Source organism: Prionailurus bengalensis, chromosome B2 (assembly GCF_016509475.1).
Source record: "Prionailurus bengalensis isolate Pbe53 chromosome B2, Fcat_Pben_1.1_paternal_pri, whole genome shotgun sequence".
NCBI lineage: Eukaryota > Metazoa > Chordata > Mammalia > Carnivora > Felidae > Prionailurus > Prionailurus bengalensis.
Window position 1 is genome coordinate 66,363,366 of NC_057349.1, and position 20,211 is coordinate 66,383,576.

A 20,211-nucleotide genomic window follows, 5' to 3' on the forward strand; every position below is an offset into this window, starting at 1 on the left:
AGGAAGGATGAACACCCCATTCCAATCTGTGTAAGTCTTGTGAGTTTAAAGAGGGGGAGGGGTCAAGCTTCAGAGACTAGAGAACTACTCTTGATCTTCCCTGTGTGCTGCTGGCTTTTATTCAATGTTTCACTTTTAAGCTCTTAGGGAAAAGCATCACCAAGAAAAGGCAGTTTTTTGGGGTCATGATCCACCAGCTTTTAGGGTTTGGAGTGCAGAGGAAGAGTGAGTGCTTGTGGCCATGGGTCTGTCCACGTGTTTTCCTCAGTTTCTCCACCAGAAAAGCAGAGGTGTTGACCTGGTATTATCTTCCTGACCCTTACACAGGCAGTGTAGGCTGCTGGTGCAGCTGCTGATTTTGGCAGTGAAAATGCAAGGAATGATTGTCCCAAGGCTGCTTCCTGGAAAGAAGCAAGAGCAGAATTAAAAAATCTTTTCTCCAGACAGCCGCTAGCAGCTTTCTGCCACCCACTTCCTCCCAACACACCAGTTAAAGTTATCTTTTACTCTTCTCAGGCTTTTCTCATACCACTCATCCAAGTTTCCTACTTGCTTTTCTTGTTTCTTCAGAGTTGGCTCTGGAGAAGAGCATCAGGAGCCTGTGGTAATAGACCATTTTGGTTTCTTTCGTTCTTGTTAAATTTATACATGGTGCTGAGAGACTCTTGAACACTTTGGGAAAATTTAAGTGTGCTAGATATTCCAGAAATGATTTTCAGACATCAGCCTTTGCTCCAGCCTTGGCAATGCCTTTTTGTTGAGCCAGTGAGAAAACTAGGCTTTCTTTTTGAGATAGATGTTTCTTCTTGATAATTCCATTGATTCATGCCTGAGTGTCAGGGGAAGGTGATCTTGCATGCATTTGTGTCCTATAGCAGAGTTTGAGTCTTGGGACTAAAATCTTTTCTCTCCATTATGTCTGGCTCTGGCTCCATTGTCTATAGTTGGACTATATACTGGTTGTATTTGCCAGCTTGTTGAGATATTATGAAATTTTCTGTTTTCTCCTTCTGTTGTTTTCTTCTCGGTGCCTGTTCTAGCACCGTGTTTGCTTACCATGGATGTAGTTGCGGTTGTTGTTAGTGTGGCAAAAAAAGTGGATGCAGGTGTTTGATTTTAATTTTTTTTAACGTTTATTCATTTTTGAGAGACAGAAAGAGGCAGAGTGTGAGTAGGGAAGGGACAGACAGAGAGGGATATACAGAATCCGAAGCAGGCTCCAGGCTCTGAGCTGTCAGTACAGAGCCTGATGCAGGGCTTGAACCCACGAACCGCGAGATCATGACCTGAGCTGACGGAGCCACCCAGGTGCTCCAGGTGTTTGATTTTAAATGTGTGGGTTTTTTTTTAATTTTTTAAAAAAAGTTTTATTTATTTATTTTAAGAGAGACAGAGACAGCGTGAGTGGGGAAGGGACAGAGAAAGAGGGGGAGAGAAAATCCCAAGCAGGCTCTGTACGGCCTGTGCAGAGCCTGATGCGGGGCTCGAAATCACGAAACCACGAGATCATGACCTGAGACGAAATCAAGATTCAGACAGTCAACTGAGCCACTGAGGGGCTCCAAACGTGGTTGTTTTTTAAACTTGCACTTAGACTCTTTCATGATTTGTATTCCTGCCTTTGTCTTAATTTGTCTAGTTAATGCTAATGTAAATAAGAGAGATAGGTTGAAATAGTTACCAAACTGTATAATATCTTAACTTTTTTTATTGTGGTGAAATGTATGTAACATAAAATTTGCCATTTTAACCATTTTTGAAAGACAGTTCAGTGGCATTAATTACTTTCATCTTGTACAACGATCATCACTATCTGTTTCTAAAACTTTTTTGTTACCCCAGACAGACTCTGTAGCCATTAAGTGATAATTCTCCCATTTCCCCCTATTCCCAGCCCCAGCCACCTCTAATCTACTTGTCTTTATGAACTTGCCTAGTGTAGACATTTCATATAAGAGAAATCATATAAAATTTTTTCCTTCTGTGTCTGCCTTACTTCACTTAGCTTAATGTTTTCAAGGTTCATCCATGTTGTAGCATGTATCTGAACTTCATTTCTTCTTATGGCTAAATAATATTCTATTTGATGTATATACCACATTTTGCTTATCCATTCTTCTGTTGATGGACGTTTAAGTTGTTTCTATCTTTTGGTTATTGTGACTGATGCCACAATGAACATTGGCCATACATGTATATCTGAGTGCCTATTCTTTTCAGCATATACATTGGGATAGAATTGCTAGGTCATATTCTAATCTGTGTTTATCTCTTGGGAGCTGCCAACTTTACTCAGTCTTTTAGCCTATTTTACTCTCTCTTGCTAGTAATGAGTGCTGCTCTTAAAAAAATAACATTGCTAATGTGATTATGTAAATATCTCAATATTGAAAAAACTATCTCATTGATGTTATAATTTGCAGTGCTTTATCAATGAGGTTGAATATTTTTTCTGTTTGTTAATAATTTACATTTCTTTTTTGTAAACTATCTCTTTTTGTTTTTTAAGAAAATGTAGTTAAGTGACATTTGCAGAACTTATATTAACCATCAAATTTAACCCATTTATTTCTGCCAGAAGTATGGGTTGTTTTCAATGCTGACCCCTGTGTGTTGGTTTAGGAATTGACATTTAAATTCCTCCTGAGCAAACCTCAAGCCCACATTTCTTAGGAACTCTGGATCAGTGAACAGAGTGAAAATAAGTTAAAAGAATCAATGTAATTTTAGCTGATTGAATCATGAATAAGGCACTCAAATATTTGTTATTGTTCCATTTGTGTCACTTTCAAATTAGATAAGCATGTGGGCTGTGTGTTATCTAAGTAACATACAAGAAATATTACAGAGGGCAGAACAGTATGATACAAATCAATTCATTCCACATATTTTATCTTCTCCTTAGGTGGTCCATGAGTTGGAGCTCTATAACACAGGGTATTATTTAGGCATGTTCATGAATTCTTTTGCAGTTTTTCAGGTATGTTTAGCTTATTATATAATTTGGAAAGATATTAATATCTTTTACTATTGCAAACACCTTCAGAATTAATTATCTGATTAACCTTTTATTAAATGTGTTGTTGAAGTATAGTGTTATATAAATATAATTTGAAATGGAAAGATAATCATCCTTCCAATTTTAAAAGCAAATGGAAAATGTGTGTGTGTGTATGTGTGTGTGTGTGTGTGTGTGTGTGTGTGTATCTGTATCTGTGTATGAGAGGGAGAGAGAGAATGCTCATGTATGTACCTAAATTCTCAAAAATGAGATAGAGTCAAAAAAACACAAAACTTTCATGTCTGCATAAAAACAAATGAACAAGAGTGAATTAAGAGTATAGAAGACTGCTGTGACATTTTACAAAGCATTTAAACTTTTATTTAAAAAAATTTTTAAATTATTCTTTTTAGGAATGTGGCCTCTGGGTATTGACAGATGCAAACCTTATGAAGGATTACATTGATGGTGTTTGTAAGTAGAACCTAGCAATGTGCTTTCAAAGTATTTAAGTCTTTCATCTCAGGTATTTAAAATTACTTATAAGTATGGATGCTTTCTGGTTTAATGGATACGGATATTGTGATTTCATTTTCTGTTCTCTTTTCCTAAAGTCTTTGGAGTTTAATGTACATTTGAGCCATGACATGAAATATTTGTCTGGGCTTCTGTCTAGATTTCCATTTGCTCCCTTGTAGTTGTTTGAAATGGTTATTTTTTGGGGCATATTGGAAGATCCTATGCTTCCAATTTGTATTGCAAACTGTGCTGTTATTTTGGAATTAGATAAAAGGAACAACATAGTTTTGAAACATTTTTGTTCTCTGGCATTTTGATGTTCACCTAGCATATAGCCCAGATGCCATAAGTATGCTGGTATATGCAGTGTGCACACACACACACACGCATGTTCACCTAGAATATAACCCAGGTGCCATAAGTATGCTGGTACATGCAGTGAGCATGCGTGAGTGCATGCACCTGCACACGTGCATGTCTCATCAGTCTGAGTTCTTCCTGAGCAGGGTCACATCTATACATCCTAGTTCCCTGTGTTGCTAAATAGAGTTGCTACCCAACTAATAATAAGAGTGCTTAGGAAGAAGTGAAATGTTTTGACTGAAGGAAGTGTGGAAATGAGAATGGTTAACTCCAGGAGTTGTTCTCTTTTCCTTTAGGTAACATTATGCTAATATCATCTTGTAAGGCCGTCACAATTTGTATCCCCGGATTCCCTATTCCTGTCAGGTCTTCTCAGTTACTCCACACTAAGCCCCAGGCTCTCCAGCTTTGGGCTGATTTTTGACACTACAGGATACCCGAGCCTCTGTCCTGAAGGAAAAAGATCATTTTATAGTATTAAAAATTTTATGAAGTCATTATGATTTATATGCATTAAAGATAATATGGTATGGTTAGCTTTCTTCATGTAACAATCCATCCTAGACACCTTCTAAGCAATCTTTTTCCATTCTCTCTTTGTTGGTATCTGCTTTTACCCATCTTTTTTCATCCTTAACTTATCAAATCCTGATTTCCACTGTAATACTCATTCTGTTGTTAGTAATACTTATTGTATCCTTTACATTTCCTAAGAACTTTCTTCTACCTTTTTTTCCCCACTGTTTAACAGAAGAAATTTGATCCTCCTACTAGCATACTGTGTCCCTAGAAACCTTCTTAAGTGACTGGCATTCATTTTTCTGCTTCTCTTCTGGATCAGGGTTCCTAAGTACATAATGTATCTTGCAGTCAGCACTATGGCATCAGTAGTTACTCAAGGTCACGTTATCACTGGAACACTGCTTTACTTTTAACATTTCAAATGCCTATCCTTCTACCTTGGATATTCACTCACTCCCTTAAATCTATTGAATGCCTTCTTTGTCCTTACTAGAGACCAAATATCTTCCTTGGTCTTGACTTCTGGTTATTCTGGGTTATTGGCTCCTTCTGCTTTCACTTTCCTCCAGTACTTGGCCTGGACCACCATGATTATTCAGTTTGGTAGCATTCTTCCCTACTTCCTTGTCCTTCCCTGACATCTTCTTCATTAACCCAAACTCTGGAACATCTTGACTGTTTATCTTACCCCTCTGTTTCTGCATCCCACAAATACCTTAAATTCAGTATGTCACAAGCCAAGTTTATGATCTTCTCTTCCTTTACAGCCTTGCTTTTCCTTAATATAATTTTATTGATATGTGATTCCTTGAATTGATATAATTTCAGACCTATGTTAATGAAATCATCGTTTACCTAGATGCCTAAATCAGAAACCCAAAACACATCCTTAGTTCCTTCCTCTCTGTCAGATGTGGAATAACATGGTAGTTAAGAAAAGGATTGCCATCAAATACTTCTGCCTTTAAGTTCTGGTGTTTTGACACTGAGAAAGTCAATTAACCTTTCTAAACCTCAACTCTCCAATTGAAATATAGTGCTAATAATATTATTGGTATTACAGGGGTATTATGATGTTAAATTCAAAAACATTTAAATTGTATGACACATGTTTAGCACTTATAAGTCTGCAATTACCTACTATTTTATTCCTCAGATCCAGTTCGTTCGTTCATTATTTAATGGATAGTGATGATATTAATTGCATGCCTAGTATGTACGAGGCAATGAGATTTCAACTTGGTCTAGTGGGGCGAAACAATATATAGAAGAGTGTGCTGAGGACTGGGGTGGGGGGAGTCAGCATGCCATGGGCATACACAGAAGTCATCCACCCAAGAGGCAGGGCAGAATCATCTCTTGAGACTATTCTTCCTCTCCTCTCCTTGCTTCAGGCCCTTGTCAGTGTCTCGTTGACTATTGTAATAACTTCCTAACTTACCTGCTTTGCCCACCTTTTATTTCCTCCAGCTCTAAACCATTGTTCACACTGATGCCAGAGTTATCATTATAAAACGTGAGCTGTGGGCTGGATCATGTTTCTAATTTATTCTAAAACCTTCAATAGGTCAAGATTGCTTAAAGGATCAATCTAAGTTTCAGCATGGGAGATTGGATATTTAATATCTGGATTTAGCCATTCTTTCTCTTCTCATTTTACGCCCCTCTTACCTAATACTCACTGTCATATTCGGGACATGCCTTTGTGCTTAGCTTACCTGCCCTGTGTCCCTTTCCCATGTGGGGTACTCTTTAACTGGAGACTTAAAGAAAACAGAATAAAAAAACTCCAAAACCCCTGCAAAATGAATTTTTTTCCCCTAGCCACACTATTTTCATCATTCATATTTTGGATAAAATCAGCCATTATTGTGCACAATAGGCATTTTTTATATGTCTGTGTCACTCTTAACGTGTTTACTACAGTTTTCTATTTGTCTCCTCCAATAGACTGTGAGTGAAGAAGCTCCCTGCATTCATCTTTGTATCCCTGGTACTGACTGTAGTCTATTTTTTTTTTACATTTTATTTTGAAATAATTATAGACTTATAGAAAAGTTGAAAAAATAGAAGTAGGTAACCCAGAGTTTGTATGGCAACATGGCTGTTTTTAAGTTAGTAAACAGGATGATTGTGGCATCTTATGGCTGGGATAGCCATTGGCAACTGGCACTAGGGAGCTAAAAAGAATAGAAAAATTGAAGGTAACTTTAAAAATGTGATTTAACTTATTTTTTAGCAACTGCACTGTAAGTAGTTTTTTAGGTGTTGGCCATATGGGCAGGAAACTTTTTTTTTGTTTTTTTTTAAGTTTTGGCGCTGCCGTAACTGGCCACAGGGCCTTGGGTAAGTCACTTGACTTCTGTGGGTCTCAGGTGTCTCATCTGTAAAACGAGAAGGTTGGATAAGATGAGCTCTAAAGTCCCATTCAGCTGAGAGGTGCTGCAATTCCATGGACTGAGTTTATAATCATTCTCTACAGGGACTTTTTTCCTAACAGTTGCCGATGTTGATTTTTAGATGACAGCGTAGAACTTGCCGAGAGGTTTGTGGAGGAAAATGAAGGATACTTGGTAGATTTCCATGACTTCTCTTCGGTTAGCGATCCACGTGTCAGAAAGCATTTTCCAGAGACTTGGATTTGGCTAGACACCAACATGGGGTAAAGATTTATCATGTTCTTTGCTTATATATATTTTGTTTAGTGTTATTTTTAAAAAAGTTTTGTGTTCTTTCTAATGTTTAAGTGCAAACATATTGTGGTTAAAGCTAAATAGACCAAGATTTTTTTTTTATCTTAGAACGATATTTAGTGTATTTAAATGTAGTATATAATAAAGCCACATGCAAATTGGGCAGTGAGAGTATCATTAAGGAGAAGATAGACCTTCTTCTAACGAAGGGTGTTTTGAACTTCCTTGGAGTCTCATGGTTCTTGTTTGAGAAAATTGCTGAGAGTACACTTGTTGCCTTGGGGTGAAAGTACTGACGATTACTCTCTCTGCCTTGTAGCTCCTTGTAAAACATCCCCGTGAGCCACAGGGAGAAGCAGCACAGGTGGTGGAGAGACTCAGCTTAGTTGACAAACCCTGTGCTATCTGGTCTGATGACTGAGCAGATGAATCATGAAATATGCATGTATTTTATAGTCAGCCATGTATGGAAACTTGCAATAAGACACAAGTCAAAGCTCAAAACACACACACACAAATACATGACCAGGATACAGAGGGAAACTTTCATGTAAATTGACAGAAATAAATCAAGTTAAATTTGAAAATATGTATTTATTATCTGTACATTTATGAAAATCATGGTCATTCTGAAAGTGTAAACATTGTTGAAAGCTTTTAATGGAATACGAGTCAGGATGCAGTGTTATGGCCTTGTTAAATGACCTGGTCCTTGAGAATTTGGGATCTGCTGTTTCATGCTCACTCAAAAAAATTTAGATAGGCAAACAATTTGGAAAACTAAAACTCTTCCAAAAATGGTTTAGGTTATGTTGACTTTTTTGGAAATGTGTCAGTTCTCGGGGTTGTGATTTTTATTTTTATCTTGACTTTAGTTCCAAGATTTACCAAGACTTTGAAGTTACCGTGCCTGATTCTATCACTTCTTGGGTGGCTACCGCATTTGTGATCTCTGAGGACTTAGGTCTTGGACTAACCAGGACTCCAGTGGAGGTAGTATATGAAAGAGCTGCTTATAAATGTTAAAGTACCCAAAGCAAAAAAAGTGTCCACTCTTCAATGGATTTTCAAAAAACAATTGCTTATGATGTTGCTCAGTGTTTAGAGGTGCCTTGGCTTTTCCTTTTTGTTTGTTATTAGTTGTTTACTTTAGAATGTGAGCTGTATTGAACTCCTAAATGTGTTCCATCCATGTTAAGATTTGGATAAAAAGTTTATTATTGACTGAATCCAACCATTTCCAAAGGCCAGAAGACAGAGGGTTTCTGTGTGTCCCTCTGATAAGGATGAGCAGAACTTCTCAAGATGTCCCCTAGAAGACATGCCTTCACATTTCTGGTCAGATTGCAGCATATGTGACTTCCTAACCCAGTCGCTGGCGAGAGGAATATACATGTTTGGTCTTAGACCAGTAGTTCTCACCTCTGTCATACCTGAAGCCCCCTTTTTATAACAGATATTTTGTTTTCCCCTTTACCATCTACAATGCAAGTCATAGAAAATGTAGTATACTTACATACTCAATTAAAAAAATCCATATGATGCCTTAAGTGAAATATTGAGAAATAAAAGGAAAGTAATCTGTAATAAAGTAATACATATTACAGTATATAAGTTGTCAGTCAGAGCTGCACTAAGAGTCATACATATTTAACTGTACTCCAGGCATGGAATCACCCTGTGTGTAATAGCTGCAAATCAAGTTTGATGTACAGGTATTGTTTCAGCCGCTCAAACACCTTGAGTAGTACTGCCTGTGGTGATGTTGGTTTCTGAAACTGAACGACTTTTGGTAAAGTTACAAACAAAACAAAGGGCAGTCTTCTGTTGATTTATAAAATAGCTGTATTTATGAAAAATTCAGTGTGTATTGAGAAATGCAATATATTTCCAATATTTGGGTTCATATATAAGTTGGAATTAGGTTTGAAGTTCAGGTCATTACAAGAAGGTACTTTACATGAATGTCTGAAGAGATATTCAAGAATCATGAGGGACAGGGGACAGTTCTTCTGTCCTGAGCATTACAGACTTTCACCCACTATGTGTCAATGGTGCCCCTCAATCATTGTGGCAATCTAAGACACTTTCACAAATGTCTAAGTAAACCTCTAGAGGAAATTACTGCTGCCAGTGACAACCATCGGCCTAAATTAATCAATGGCTGCTTTCAGAGGCAAGGTAGGGGTTCAGCTTCCCATGAAGGATTTGGCCAACAGTATCAGAATTGGGTCACCATGAGGAAGTACATGTGCATGTATATGTTAGAACGTAGTAAGCAGAACATCGTCTAGACTTTCCACGAGTCTAAAACAGGGGTTGTTTGATTTGGCCACTTGGTGGAGTCATTATAGCACAGTAGGTCAGGAGCTTGACTTTGGCATCAGACATTCTGGGATCTATTTCTGGTCCCTTCATTTACTAGCAATGTGATCTTGTACTCGTTTCAGATATATCTGAATTTCAGATTTCTTTTCTGTAAAATATGTGCGTTAAGGTACCTATATACTGTTGGGACCACATTAAAGTAAAAAGTTTCTGCACAGTGCAGGAAGCAATCAATAAAACTAAAAGGCAACCTACTGAACGGGAGAAGATACTTACAAATGACATATCCTATAAGGGGTTAAAGTACAAAATATATAAAGAACTGATAAACTCAGTACCCCAAAACCAAATTATCCAATTAAAAATGGGCAGAAGACATAAATAGCTGTTTCTCCCAAGAAGATGTTACAGATGGCCAGGAGACACAAGAAAAGATACTCAACATCACTTATCATCAGGGAAATGCAAATCAAAACTACAATGAACTATCACCTCACACCTGTCAGAATGGCTAAATTCAACAATACAAGAAAGCAACAAGTGTTGGCAAGGATGTGGAGAAAACGGAACACTCTTGCACTGTTGGTGGGAATGCAAATTGGTGCAGCCAATTTGGCTGTGCAAAACAATATGGAGGTTCCTCAAAAAACTAAAAATAGAATGTTATGATCCAAGAATCACACTACTGGATATTTACCCCCCCCCCCCCCATACAAAAATGCTAAAGCAAAGGGACATATGCACTCCCATGTTTATTGCAGCATTATTTGCAATAGCCAAACTATGGGAGCAACCCAAGTGTCCACTGATAGATGAATGGATAAAGGAGATGTGGTATATGTGTATATATGTGTGTATATATATAAATATTATTCAGCCAGAAAGAAGAATGAAATCTTGGCATTTGCAACAACATGAATAGAGCTAGAGAGTATAATGTTAAGTCAAATGAGTCAGAGAAAGACAAATACCATATCATCTCACTCATATGTACAATGTAAGAAACAAAACAAATGAGTGAAGGAAAAAAAAAACCAGATAGACAACCAAGAAACAGACTCTTAGCTATAGCACAGATGGTTACCAGAGGGGTGATGGGTGGGAGGATGGGGTAGTAGGGGGTGAGGATTAGACAGTACACCGATTATCATGATGAAAATAAAATAAAATAAAATGATAAAAAAAAAAGTTCCTGGATCCTGGTAGGCATTTAGTAAAATGTAGTGATTAATATGTTAAATACCATAAGCCACATCAGTTTATCATCATTCATTTGGGGTAAGTTGCTGTTTGTTTTCTGTTGATAGGCAAGTGGCCATTTCTATGTGAAATTATAGGCTTCATAGGTTTTGTGAGATTTACTTTTAATTGCATGTAATATGAAGCATTTTGACTTCAATAAAATATGTATTCATTGTGTTTTTTCCAGCTACAAGCCTTCCAGCCATTTTTCATTTTTTTGAATCTTCCCTACTCTGTTATCAGAGGTGAAGAATTTGCTTTGGAAGTAACCATATTCAATTATTTGAAAGATGCCACTGAGGTAATGTATTAAAAGTTTTTTAATCATTCACACTTCAGGAAAAAAATGGAGAAAACACACAGGGTTATTAATGTTTGGGCATCTGGGCATGTAAGCATTTTATACATTTCTGAGAGATTGAAAATAAACACACTTTGTCAGTAATTTCTTCTACTTATTAATGTCTAAGGATTGTATTAGTGTGTCTGTCCTTTCTTTCTTAATTTCTTGCACATGTTTTCTACTTGAGCCATGTGACTTCCTTAATGTATGTGAGGCAGGTCTGTGTCTTTCCTGACTCCCTGTGCTGTTTCCCAGCCTTCCCCACATCTAGAGGCATTGCCCCTTTGCACTGCCATTCTGTGCTCCTTGACTTATTCCTCTCAAGACCTGGCATAAAACTAGGATATCTTTCCTCACCCATTCTGTTCTGGGTTGTTTCCATGTTTTTATAATGTATTTTGTTTTGAATACAACATATTCAAAACAAGGCTTTGTGTTTTGAGTCATGTGCCTAATGTTTCCTTAGCTAGTCAGTTCCCTGAAAGGCAGGCTTAGGCCACCGTTTGTGTTGTGCCCGTTGTAGTGCTAACCAAGTGATTAATTCTTTCCCCCCAGAGTAAGTAGGACTGTGTTATTAACTTCGTTAAGTGAAAATGCCACAATCTCATTAAGCACTATGTTTGTAAATTATTTTTAAATTGTACTTTTTAACGTAGTCAACAATGGTACTTTGAAATGAGCAGAAGATCTGGAATCAGAAGGCCTGGATTCGATGTCCCACTCTACCCCTTACCAGCAAATAACTTAATGTAAAATGGGAATGATAATTCTTGTTGCTACAGAAAGTATTTTGAGAAAAAGATGAGAAAATAAATGGAAAACAATTCATGAAGTGTAAGGCCTAGATAAATGCCATCCTTGGCAAGACTGGCAACTTTGACAGACTTTACACAAGTTTACAACCAACATATGCTTTAGGACTGATGTCTGCATCATTCTTTCCTTGGGATAATTTTAGCCAAGACTCTCAATAGATGTAATAACCCTGCATCCTGTTTGTCTTAGGTTTTTCTAATGGGACCAGTGTCCTAGGATGATGCAGTTAAATCAGGCTTGTGGCAATACTGTGACATGAAATAACCTTTCTGGGCACATCCTTCCCACTCAAAGCCTTCGGATGATGACAGAATTTAATGTTAGTGGGAGTTTAATGTTAGAAATGGAACCGAAGAGTGCCCTTTTCCCACAAGTCTTGAAGTGGATGAGGAGAACATAGGAAAATGAAGTTTTCCCTGATAACCTTCTCATCCTCTTCTTGGCTGAATCTCTGTCTCCTATTTCTTCAGTCTTGAGCCTCATGGATTTAATAGCACTTGCTGTGGTTAAAGCAACACTTTACTTGTGAGCGTTTATTATACAAAACTTTTGATAATTTTCCTTCCAGGTTCAAGTAATCATTGAGAAAAGTGACAAATTTGATATTCTAATGGCTTTAAATGAAATAAATGCGACCGGACACCAGCAGACCATTCTGGTTCCCAGTGAGGATGGGGCAACTGTTGTTTTCCCAGTCAAGCCAACACACCTGGGGGAAATTCCAATCACAGTCACGGCCATTTCACCTGCTGCTTCTGATGCTGTCACCCAGAGGATTTTAGTAAAGGTAAATGTTTGAAGTCTTGAATAATTGAAACGGAAATATATAATTAAAAAGGAAACAGAAGATGGTTTTTCCCTTGGTTAAATTTGTTGGCAAGATCTAGTAGGTCATCTCCTCCATCCTGGTATTGTCTAATTGTTATCTCATCTGTGTGTAAAGATACATAATATGTTTTGGAAGTAATCACCCATTTCCTCTTCAAATTTAAGATATGTCTATATAGCAAATCTCTTTTGCAGTCAATTAATTACATTTACAAACTGTTTTACATTAGGGTCCTATCAAATCACGCCAAGTTGAGGGGCATCTGGGTGGCTCAGTAAGTTAAGCGTCTGACTTCGGCTCAGGTCATGATCTCATGATTCGTGGGTTCGAGCCCTGTGTCAGGCTCTGTTCTGACAGCTGGGAACCTGGAGTCTGCTTCAGATTCTGTGTCTCCCTCTCTGTCTCTGCCCCTCCCCTGCTTATACTCTGTCTCTCTCTCTCTCTTAAAATTAAATAAACATTAAAAAAATAAAAAAAAATCATGCCAAGTTGATATGTAGATTTTGAATCTACAGTTGTATGTATTTTGAATATATAGTTAGAAGCAATTTTGTAGATTTTTCTTTAGAGAAGGCATTATGCAGAAAAACTCAGCCTGGTGGGTAAGCACTTGTGTCCTGGGGTGAGACAGCCCTAGGTTCAAATGCCAGCTCTGTCAAGTGTGACTTTGGGCAAGGAGTTTGATCTCTCTCTCTCTTTTTAAATCTCTCTTTGGATAATAATAGGATTTACCTCAGAGAGTTTTTATCATTACCTTTTCATCTTCTCCTTTATCATTTCAATTGCTATTTCTTTTTTTTTTTAACTTTATTGAATGTTTATTTATTTTTAAGAGAGAGAAAGAAAGACAATGCAAGAGGGGGAGGGGCAGAGAGAGAGGGAGACACAGAATTTGAAGCAGGTTCCAGCCTCTGAGTTGTCAGTACAGAGCCCCACATGGGGCTTGAACTCACGAACTGTGAGATCATAACCTGAGCTGAAGTTGGATGCTTAACCGACTGAGCCATCCAGGCACCTCTCAATTGCTATTTCATGAAATGTTTTATCTACTTTAATTAGAAAGTAAGCATTTATTAACAGATTTGAAGCAGGAATCAAAAATGGTAGGTATTTACCTAATGTACGCATAGTGCAGACACTGCAGGCAAGATGTTCATCTTATCTGCATAAACCTCTCTGTAGACGGATGAGTGGAGACCATGTTAATCGTGTTCCTTTTTTCCAACAGGCTGAAGGAATAGAAAAATTGTATTCACAATCCATCTTGTTAGACTTGGCTGTCCACAAATTACAAACTCCCCTGAAAACTTTGAGTTTCTCATTTCCTCCCAACACAGTGAGTGGTAGTGAAAGAGTTCAGATCACTGCAATTGGTAAGAATACAATATATTGCCATGACTCCAGGTTTATGTGTATATGTGTGTGTGTGTGTGTGTGTGTGTGTGTATAACAAATTTGTTATCTATTATAGATGTATTTTCTAATTTAGTCCTAATGAGAAGAGGTTGCTAAAGTTTTTAGTTGGTACCAACTACTGATTACAGTAGAAAGACCAGCAGATATGTGTTCTACCTAGACCAGTTCTCAATCTCAGTGTGCATCTGAATCACGTGGGGATCTTGTTTAAAATTTTTTTTAATGTTTCTTTATTTTTGAGACAGAGAGAGACAGAGCGTGAGTGTGGGAAGGGCAGAAAGAGAGGGAGACACAGAATCTGAAGCAGGCTCCAGGCTCTGAGCTGTCAGCACAGAGCCTGATGCAGGGCTTGAACTCACAAGCTGTGAGATCATGACCTGAGCCGAAGTTGGACCCTCAACCAACTGAGCCACCCAGGTGCCCCACGTGGGGATCTTGTTTAAAGGAAGATGTTGGTTTAGTAGGCCTGGGGTGGAGCCTTGGATTATGCATTTCTAGCAAGCTCCCAGTTGATGTTGATGCTTCTGATGTGTGTGAAGATCACTCTTTGACTAGCAGCGCTCATTTATAATGTGGCTTGAGGGAGGGATTCTTTTTTTTTTTTTTAATTAAAAAAAATTTTTTTTTCCAATGTTTATTTTTGAGAGACAGAGCATGAGTGGGCATGGGGCAGAGGGAGAGGCAGACACAGGATCTGAAGCAGGCTCCAGGCTCTGAGCTGTCAGCACAGAGCCCGACTCGGGGCTCGAATCCACAAACCATGAGATCATGACCTGAGCCGAAGTCAGACGTTCAACCTACTGAGCCACCCAGGGGCCCCAAGGGAGGGAGTATTTCTAAGGGCAGAGCTTCTGGCTTCTGTGGCTTTCAACCACTGATAATATCAGAATCTTGTGTGGAGCTTTGTAAGAGCTGCACTTCTGACCTACGCAATCAGCCTTTCTTGAGCTATGGTTAGGGTGTGTATATTTTGAAAAGGCTCCGCAAGTGCTTCTGATGACCAAACGCTGAGCTCTCTTGCCTAGAGCAGTTCTCTGTGCAGGACACAGATAACCTTTATAACAGGAAGCAAGCCACTGACTTCACCCTGTCCTAGTCACCTTCTGGCAACCTAAGTGTGTTTTTGCATCAGCTGTTAAACAGAGCTTCCACACAAACGATTTGTTTATATAGTTGTGCTTTACAAATAACCGAAGGAAATGTTTAGATTAATGAAGATTAACGAATGTAAATAGTTTGTTAGGTCTTCAAGATGTCAGGACCTAAGGCACTTTTTCAGAAGTTATTTTAAGTCTCATCTGTAGGTGTAGTGTTTTCCATTATAACTCCAACAACCAAGCCCTCCATAGAGGACTTTTTGGGAGCCTTGAATGTAATTCTTAAAAAAATTTTTTTTAATGTTTATTTTTGAGAGAGATAGAGAGAGACCGAGTGCAAGCAAAGGAGGGGCAGAGAGAGAGGGAGACAGAGAATCCGAAGCAGGCTCCAGGCTCTGATCTGTCAGCACAGAGCCTGATGCGGGGCCCGAACTCATGAACTGTGAGATCATGACATGAGCCGAAGTCAGACGCTCAACCAACTGAGCCACCCAGGCTCCCCTAATTCTTTTTTAAAAATTAGTATTTATTTATTTATTTTGAGAGAGCGAGAGAGAGAGAGAGAGAGAACGGGGAAGGGGCAGAGAGAGAGAGAGAATCTGAAGCAGGCTCTGTCTGTGCTGACAGCATGGAGCCCCAAATGGGGCTCGTTCACCTTGGGTATAATTCTTAAGAAGAATTAAATAAGCTCTCTACTTAGAGGAATAAATTCTCCCACAGTGTTGTGATGCTGGGAGGTGCAGCACGCACACAGGGGATGCAATACACATGCACACACATACACACAAAGGGAAGAAGACTTGAATTTCAAATGTATACCACCACTTCTTACATTGAATGAATCTATCTTTGGTTACTGAAATACTGTTGAGGTTTGATTTTTAACCGTGGCACAAAGAATGGCTTTTCAAGTTGTATTTTTATATGATACATTTTTTAAAATTTCTTTTTAATGTTTATTCATTTTTGAGAGAGACAGAGAGGCAGAGAGTGATCAGGGGAGGGACAGAGAGAGAGAGGGAGACACAGAATCTGAAGCAGGCTCCAGGCTCTGAGCTTTCAGCACAGAACCTGACATGGGGCTCAAACTCACAAACTGTGAGATCCTGACCTGAGCTGAAGTTAATCAACTGAGCCACCCAGGTGGTCCTATATGATATTTATTTAAAAAAATCTATTTAGTAGCCCAGAATATTAGTGTGAATATTAGTTTGCTTCTTTGAATATGGAGAATCTAAGTTTATGTTCATTTTAAATACTAGAAACCATAAAAGCATAAGTGGTAATAATATAACCTCTATTTTTCTGTTAACATCTGTTAACGTGTTAACGGGTGTTAACATCTCAACTTTAAGACATCATATGCTAGCATGGCTGCAGCTTATTCATTTAAAAGAGGGCTTTATTTTTTAGATTCATTTTTTAAAATTTTATTTTAGGATTAGATGCTCACTAAGTATTTGGACTTGGAATGGTGTAAATTTCTAAAATATAATAATAGACAGAAGAATGTTCTTCTCCATACAGCTCAACCACAGTGGGGTCAGAATTAGAACTCAGCCTCTGTATTTCTGAATTTTTACTTGTTTCCCCAGTCATGGTATTAGAATTTGGATAGAGGTGTCTCTTAAACATGCATTTTGTTTAATTTTAGATTACTAACTTTGAAGAATATTCCTAATCCTTTTTGACTGTGATATTCATTGAAAGACTTTGACTTGTTAATTCTACTTTGTTGTTGCTAAATAGAACACAGTGAAAACTACTCTAAGCCTTGCCCTTAAAAAAATCTTATAGTGGGGCGCCTGGGTGGCGCAGTCGGTTAAGCGTCTGACTTCAGCCAGGTCACGATCTTGCGGTCCGCGAGTTCGAGCCCCGCGTAGGGCTCTGGGCTGATGGCTCAGAGCCTGGAGCCTGTTTCTGATTCTGTGTCTCCCTCTCTCTCTGCCCCTCCCCCATTCATGCTCTGTCTCTCTCTGTCCCAAAAATAAATAAACGTTGAAAAAAAAAATCTTATAGTGTCTTAGTAAGAAATCAGAATGAGGTTCTAGCTATGTGAAGAATACTACTAATAAAATATTCCTTTCCTATATAAAAATGATGGTTTCCTGATGATCAATCCCTGACATATTTTTGTCCAAGAATTATTTTTTAAACTTATTTTTTGCCTAGTGTATGCCACATCTTTAACTGAGCTAAGAGTCTAATGTGTCACATAATTTACAAGTTCATTGCCACTGTGTTATCAGTTATTTGGCCAGTCTTCCTAAAAGTTTGATGTAATGTTTGTACTCTGTTCCAAGCAGTGGAATAACTATTGCTTCAGTGTCCGATGCCTTCTGTACTTAATGGGAGTCTCATTGCCACCAGGAGGTACAGTTATTGAGTATTTGCTGAATGTATTGAATATCTTGTGCTTTCAGGGGATATCCTCGGTTCTTCCATCAATGGCTTGGCCTCATTGATTCGGATGCCTTATGGCTGTGGTGAACAGAATATGATAAATTTTGCTCCAAATATTTATGTTTTGGATTACCTAACTAAAAAGAAACAACTGACAGAAAACTTAAAAGAAAAAGCCCTTTCATTTATGAGGCAAGGTAAGCATTTTAGAAATATGCTTTTATTAGTAAAACCTTTTTTTTTTTTTTTTAGGCAGAGTTCACCCTATGCCATATTTCAGAATAAAGTGATTTGTCCTTGCTCTGTGGTTGTAGGACTAGATGGTGCTGAAATGTGCTAAAAGAATGAGCAATGGGAAGATGTAATTGTCACAAATTGCTGCTAACATGTTTAAGGAGTTAGTGTCTAGGGGGGTTTGTATTTTTTTTTTTTAATGTTTATTTTTGAGACACACACACACACACACACACACATACACACACACACAGTGTGAGTGGGGGAGGGGCAGTGAAAAGGAGACACAGAACCTGAAGCAGGCTCCAGGCTCTGAGCTGTCAGCACGGAGCCAGATGCAAGGCTCGAACTCATGAGCTGTGAGATCGTGACCTGAGCTGAAGTAATGGCACTTAACCACCTGAGCCACTCAGGCGCCCCTAGAGGGGCTTGTATTTTAATAAGGGGCCTAAAATTTAAAACTACTAAACATCTAGAGGACTGATTGTTCATTTATTCATCCCACATTTATGGAGCATCTGTTAGTGCCAGTGTCAGTTCCACTGCTAAGGAAACAGAGGAGGTCAGGGCCTTTCTTCTCAAGAAATTCTCTGTTCAGTGAAGACAGTCTGTACATAAACACATGTGGTGTCATGGGGCGGGCACCTTCTCAGTGCGTTTAAAGTGTCAAGTAGGTGGGAGTTAGGAGGGAACAGTTTGCATGGGGAGGCCCTGCTGGCCCCTCAGAAAATGCCACACTGGGGATTACTCTCCCCTGACTCCTTGAGAGGTGTCTGTTCCCAGACACCAGATGCTTTGTGCCTGCAACTTGCAAATAACAACAGTTATCATTAGCTGAGTGCTTATATGTGCCAGGCAGTGTTCTAAGCCCTTTGCACCTAATACCTCATTTAATGCTCACAGTGTTAGTATTGTCCCCCTGTTTTTACAGATGAGGAAACTGAGACACAGGAAAGGTAACTTTCCCAGGGTCACGTAGCAAGTGAGTGGCAGAGATGGGATTTGAACTCCTTGCCTGGCCTGAGAGTCCATGCTCTTACAGTCCATACTTAGAGAACAACAAAAACATTTTTAACAAGAATTATGTAAATTTTATTTCCTCAAATACTCCAGAAGCCAAACACCCAAAGTTTCAGTCTCGCTTTTGCTTTTCCATGTTAGGGAACTTCTAGCCAAATCTCTGTGTGGCTGAGTTTATCTCTCGTTACAATTTGGGATACCTGCTGCCATCAAACTCGTGAGGATTAGAGTGGTTTATGCAAAATGCTAAAAAAATCCTTGTTCAGTATAATCAAAAAATCGAGTCCACCCTTTTAAACTCCCAAGTGTTTTGTTGTTGTTGTTGTTTTTTTTAGAATGAATGGGTTAAATGCAAATAGAGGCCAGCTGTTAGGTTTTGTTAACTTCTCCACAGTTAAGAATTAGAAAGCTTAAAGACACTATTTTGATGTGAGCTTTTCTTCCAGGTTCCCTCATTATGTAGGGACGTGTTTATCCTGAACAAAATTTTATGTAATAATGGTAATAACTAACCCTGTTTAAATGTTTTACAAGTGTTTTCGTTTACTTCTTCCCAAAACACTAGGAGGTGGGTGTACTGCCACTTCTACCATTTTACAGATGAGGAAACTGAGGCACAGGATGGTTACATAACTTACCCCTGTTTACTCCCAGGTGATCTTGTTCTGGAATTCATGCTCTTCCTCAGACCTATAGGGGATAACTTTACTTTGCAATGTTCTTAGGTTGTTAAAAGCAGTAAGCTTAGGATGGAAAAGGTCCAGAAATTGGCCAAGATGCTTGAGTATGGCCAATGTGCAAGAGGTCTCAATGGGGCTTCTGATAAAATAGTAAGAGAGGAATGTGGGCTCCTATAGGGAAGGAGACAGCAAAGGTTAGAATCTGAAGTGTCAGGTTAGACCAGAGTGAGCTGTAAGATGTGGGAGCGAAGAGGAAAAGCTGGCCAGTGTCCAAAGCTCTCCCTGGGGTAGGCTGGCACAGACAAGGGCTAAGAGAGAGGAAGGGGGTTGTGAGTCAGGAGCCATAGGCTGCATGAGAGGATAAACTGAGGAGGGCCAGGGACTGGAATCAGAGCGGGGTGTGACGTGGGTGCTGCTGTGGGGGAAAGAGATAGTGGTATATTTTCCCTCAGATTAGAGACAGGCCCTGCAGGCCTCAAATGTGGTTAGGTGTTCCAGGAAGTCCTCAAAGATCTAGCAATTGGTTCTTTCCAGACAGAGCTGTCCATTTAAAATTATCCTCCTTCAGGGGCACCTTGGTGGCTCAATTGGTTTAGCGTCTGACTCCTGATTTCAGCTCAGGTCATGATCTCATGGTTCATGAGTTCGAGCTCCGTGTCAGGCTTTGTGCTGGCAGTGCAGAGCCTGCTTGGGGTTCTCTGTCTC

General features: G+C 38.9%; 1 protein-coding gene across 4 annotated transcripts in view; it reads left to right on the forward strand.

The window, feature by feature from the left end:
• The window catches only part of CD109 (CD109 molecule), a 138,667-nt gene that overhangs the window by 82,835 nt on the left and 35,621 nt on the right, over nucleotides 1-20,211 (forward strand). For all 4 annotated transcript variants that reach the window (XR_006298971.1, XM_043591822.1, XM_043591824.1 and 1 more), the window contains exons 16-23: nucleotides 2,906-2,980; nucleotides 3,415-3,475; nucleotides 6,926-7,067; nucleotides 7,974-8,091; nucleotides 10,856-10,969; nucleotides 12,396-12,614; nucleotides 13,885-14,029; nucleotides 17,593-17,769. Coding sequence is in view for 3 of the 4 variants with exons in the window: in XM_043591822.1 (XP_043447757.1) it covers nucleotides 2,906-2,980; nucleotides 3,415-3,475; nucleotides 6,926-7,067; nucleotides 7,974-8,091; nucleotides 10,856-10,969; nucleotides 12,396-12,614; nucleotides 13,885-14,029; nucleotides 17,593-17,769 (1,051 nt within the window). In the remaining variant the exon portion in view is untranslated. The remainder of the gene's footprint in view (nucleotides 1-2,905; nucleotides 2,981-3,414; nucleotides 3,476-6,925; nucleotides 7,068-7,973; nucleotides 8,092-10,855; nucleotides 10,970-12,395; nucleotides 12,615-13,884; nucleotides 14,030-17,592; nucleotides 17,770-20,211) is intronic.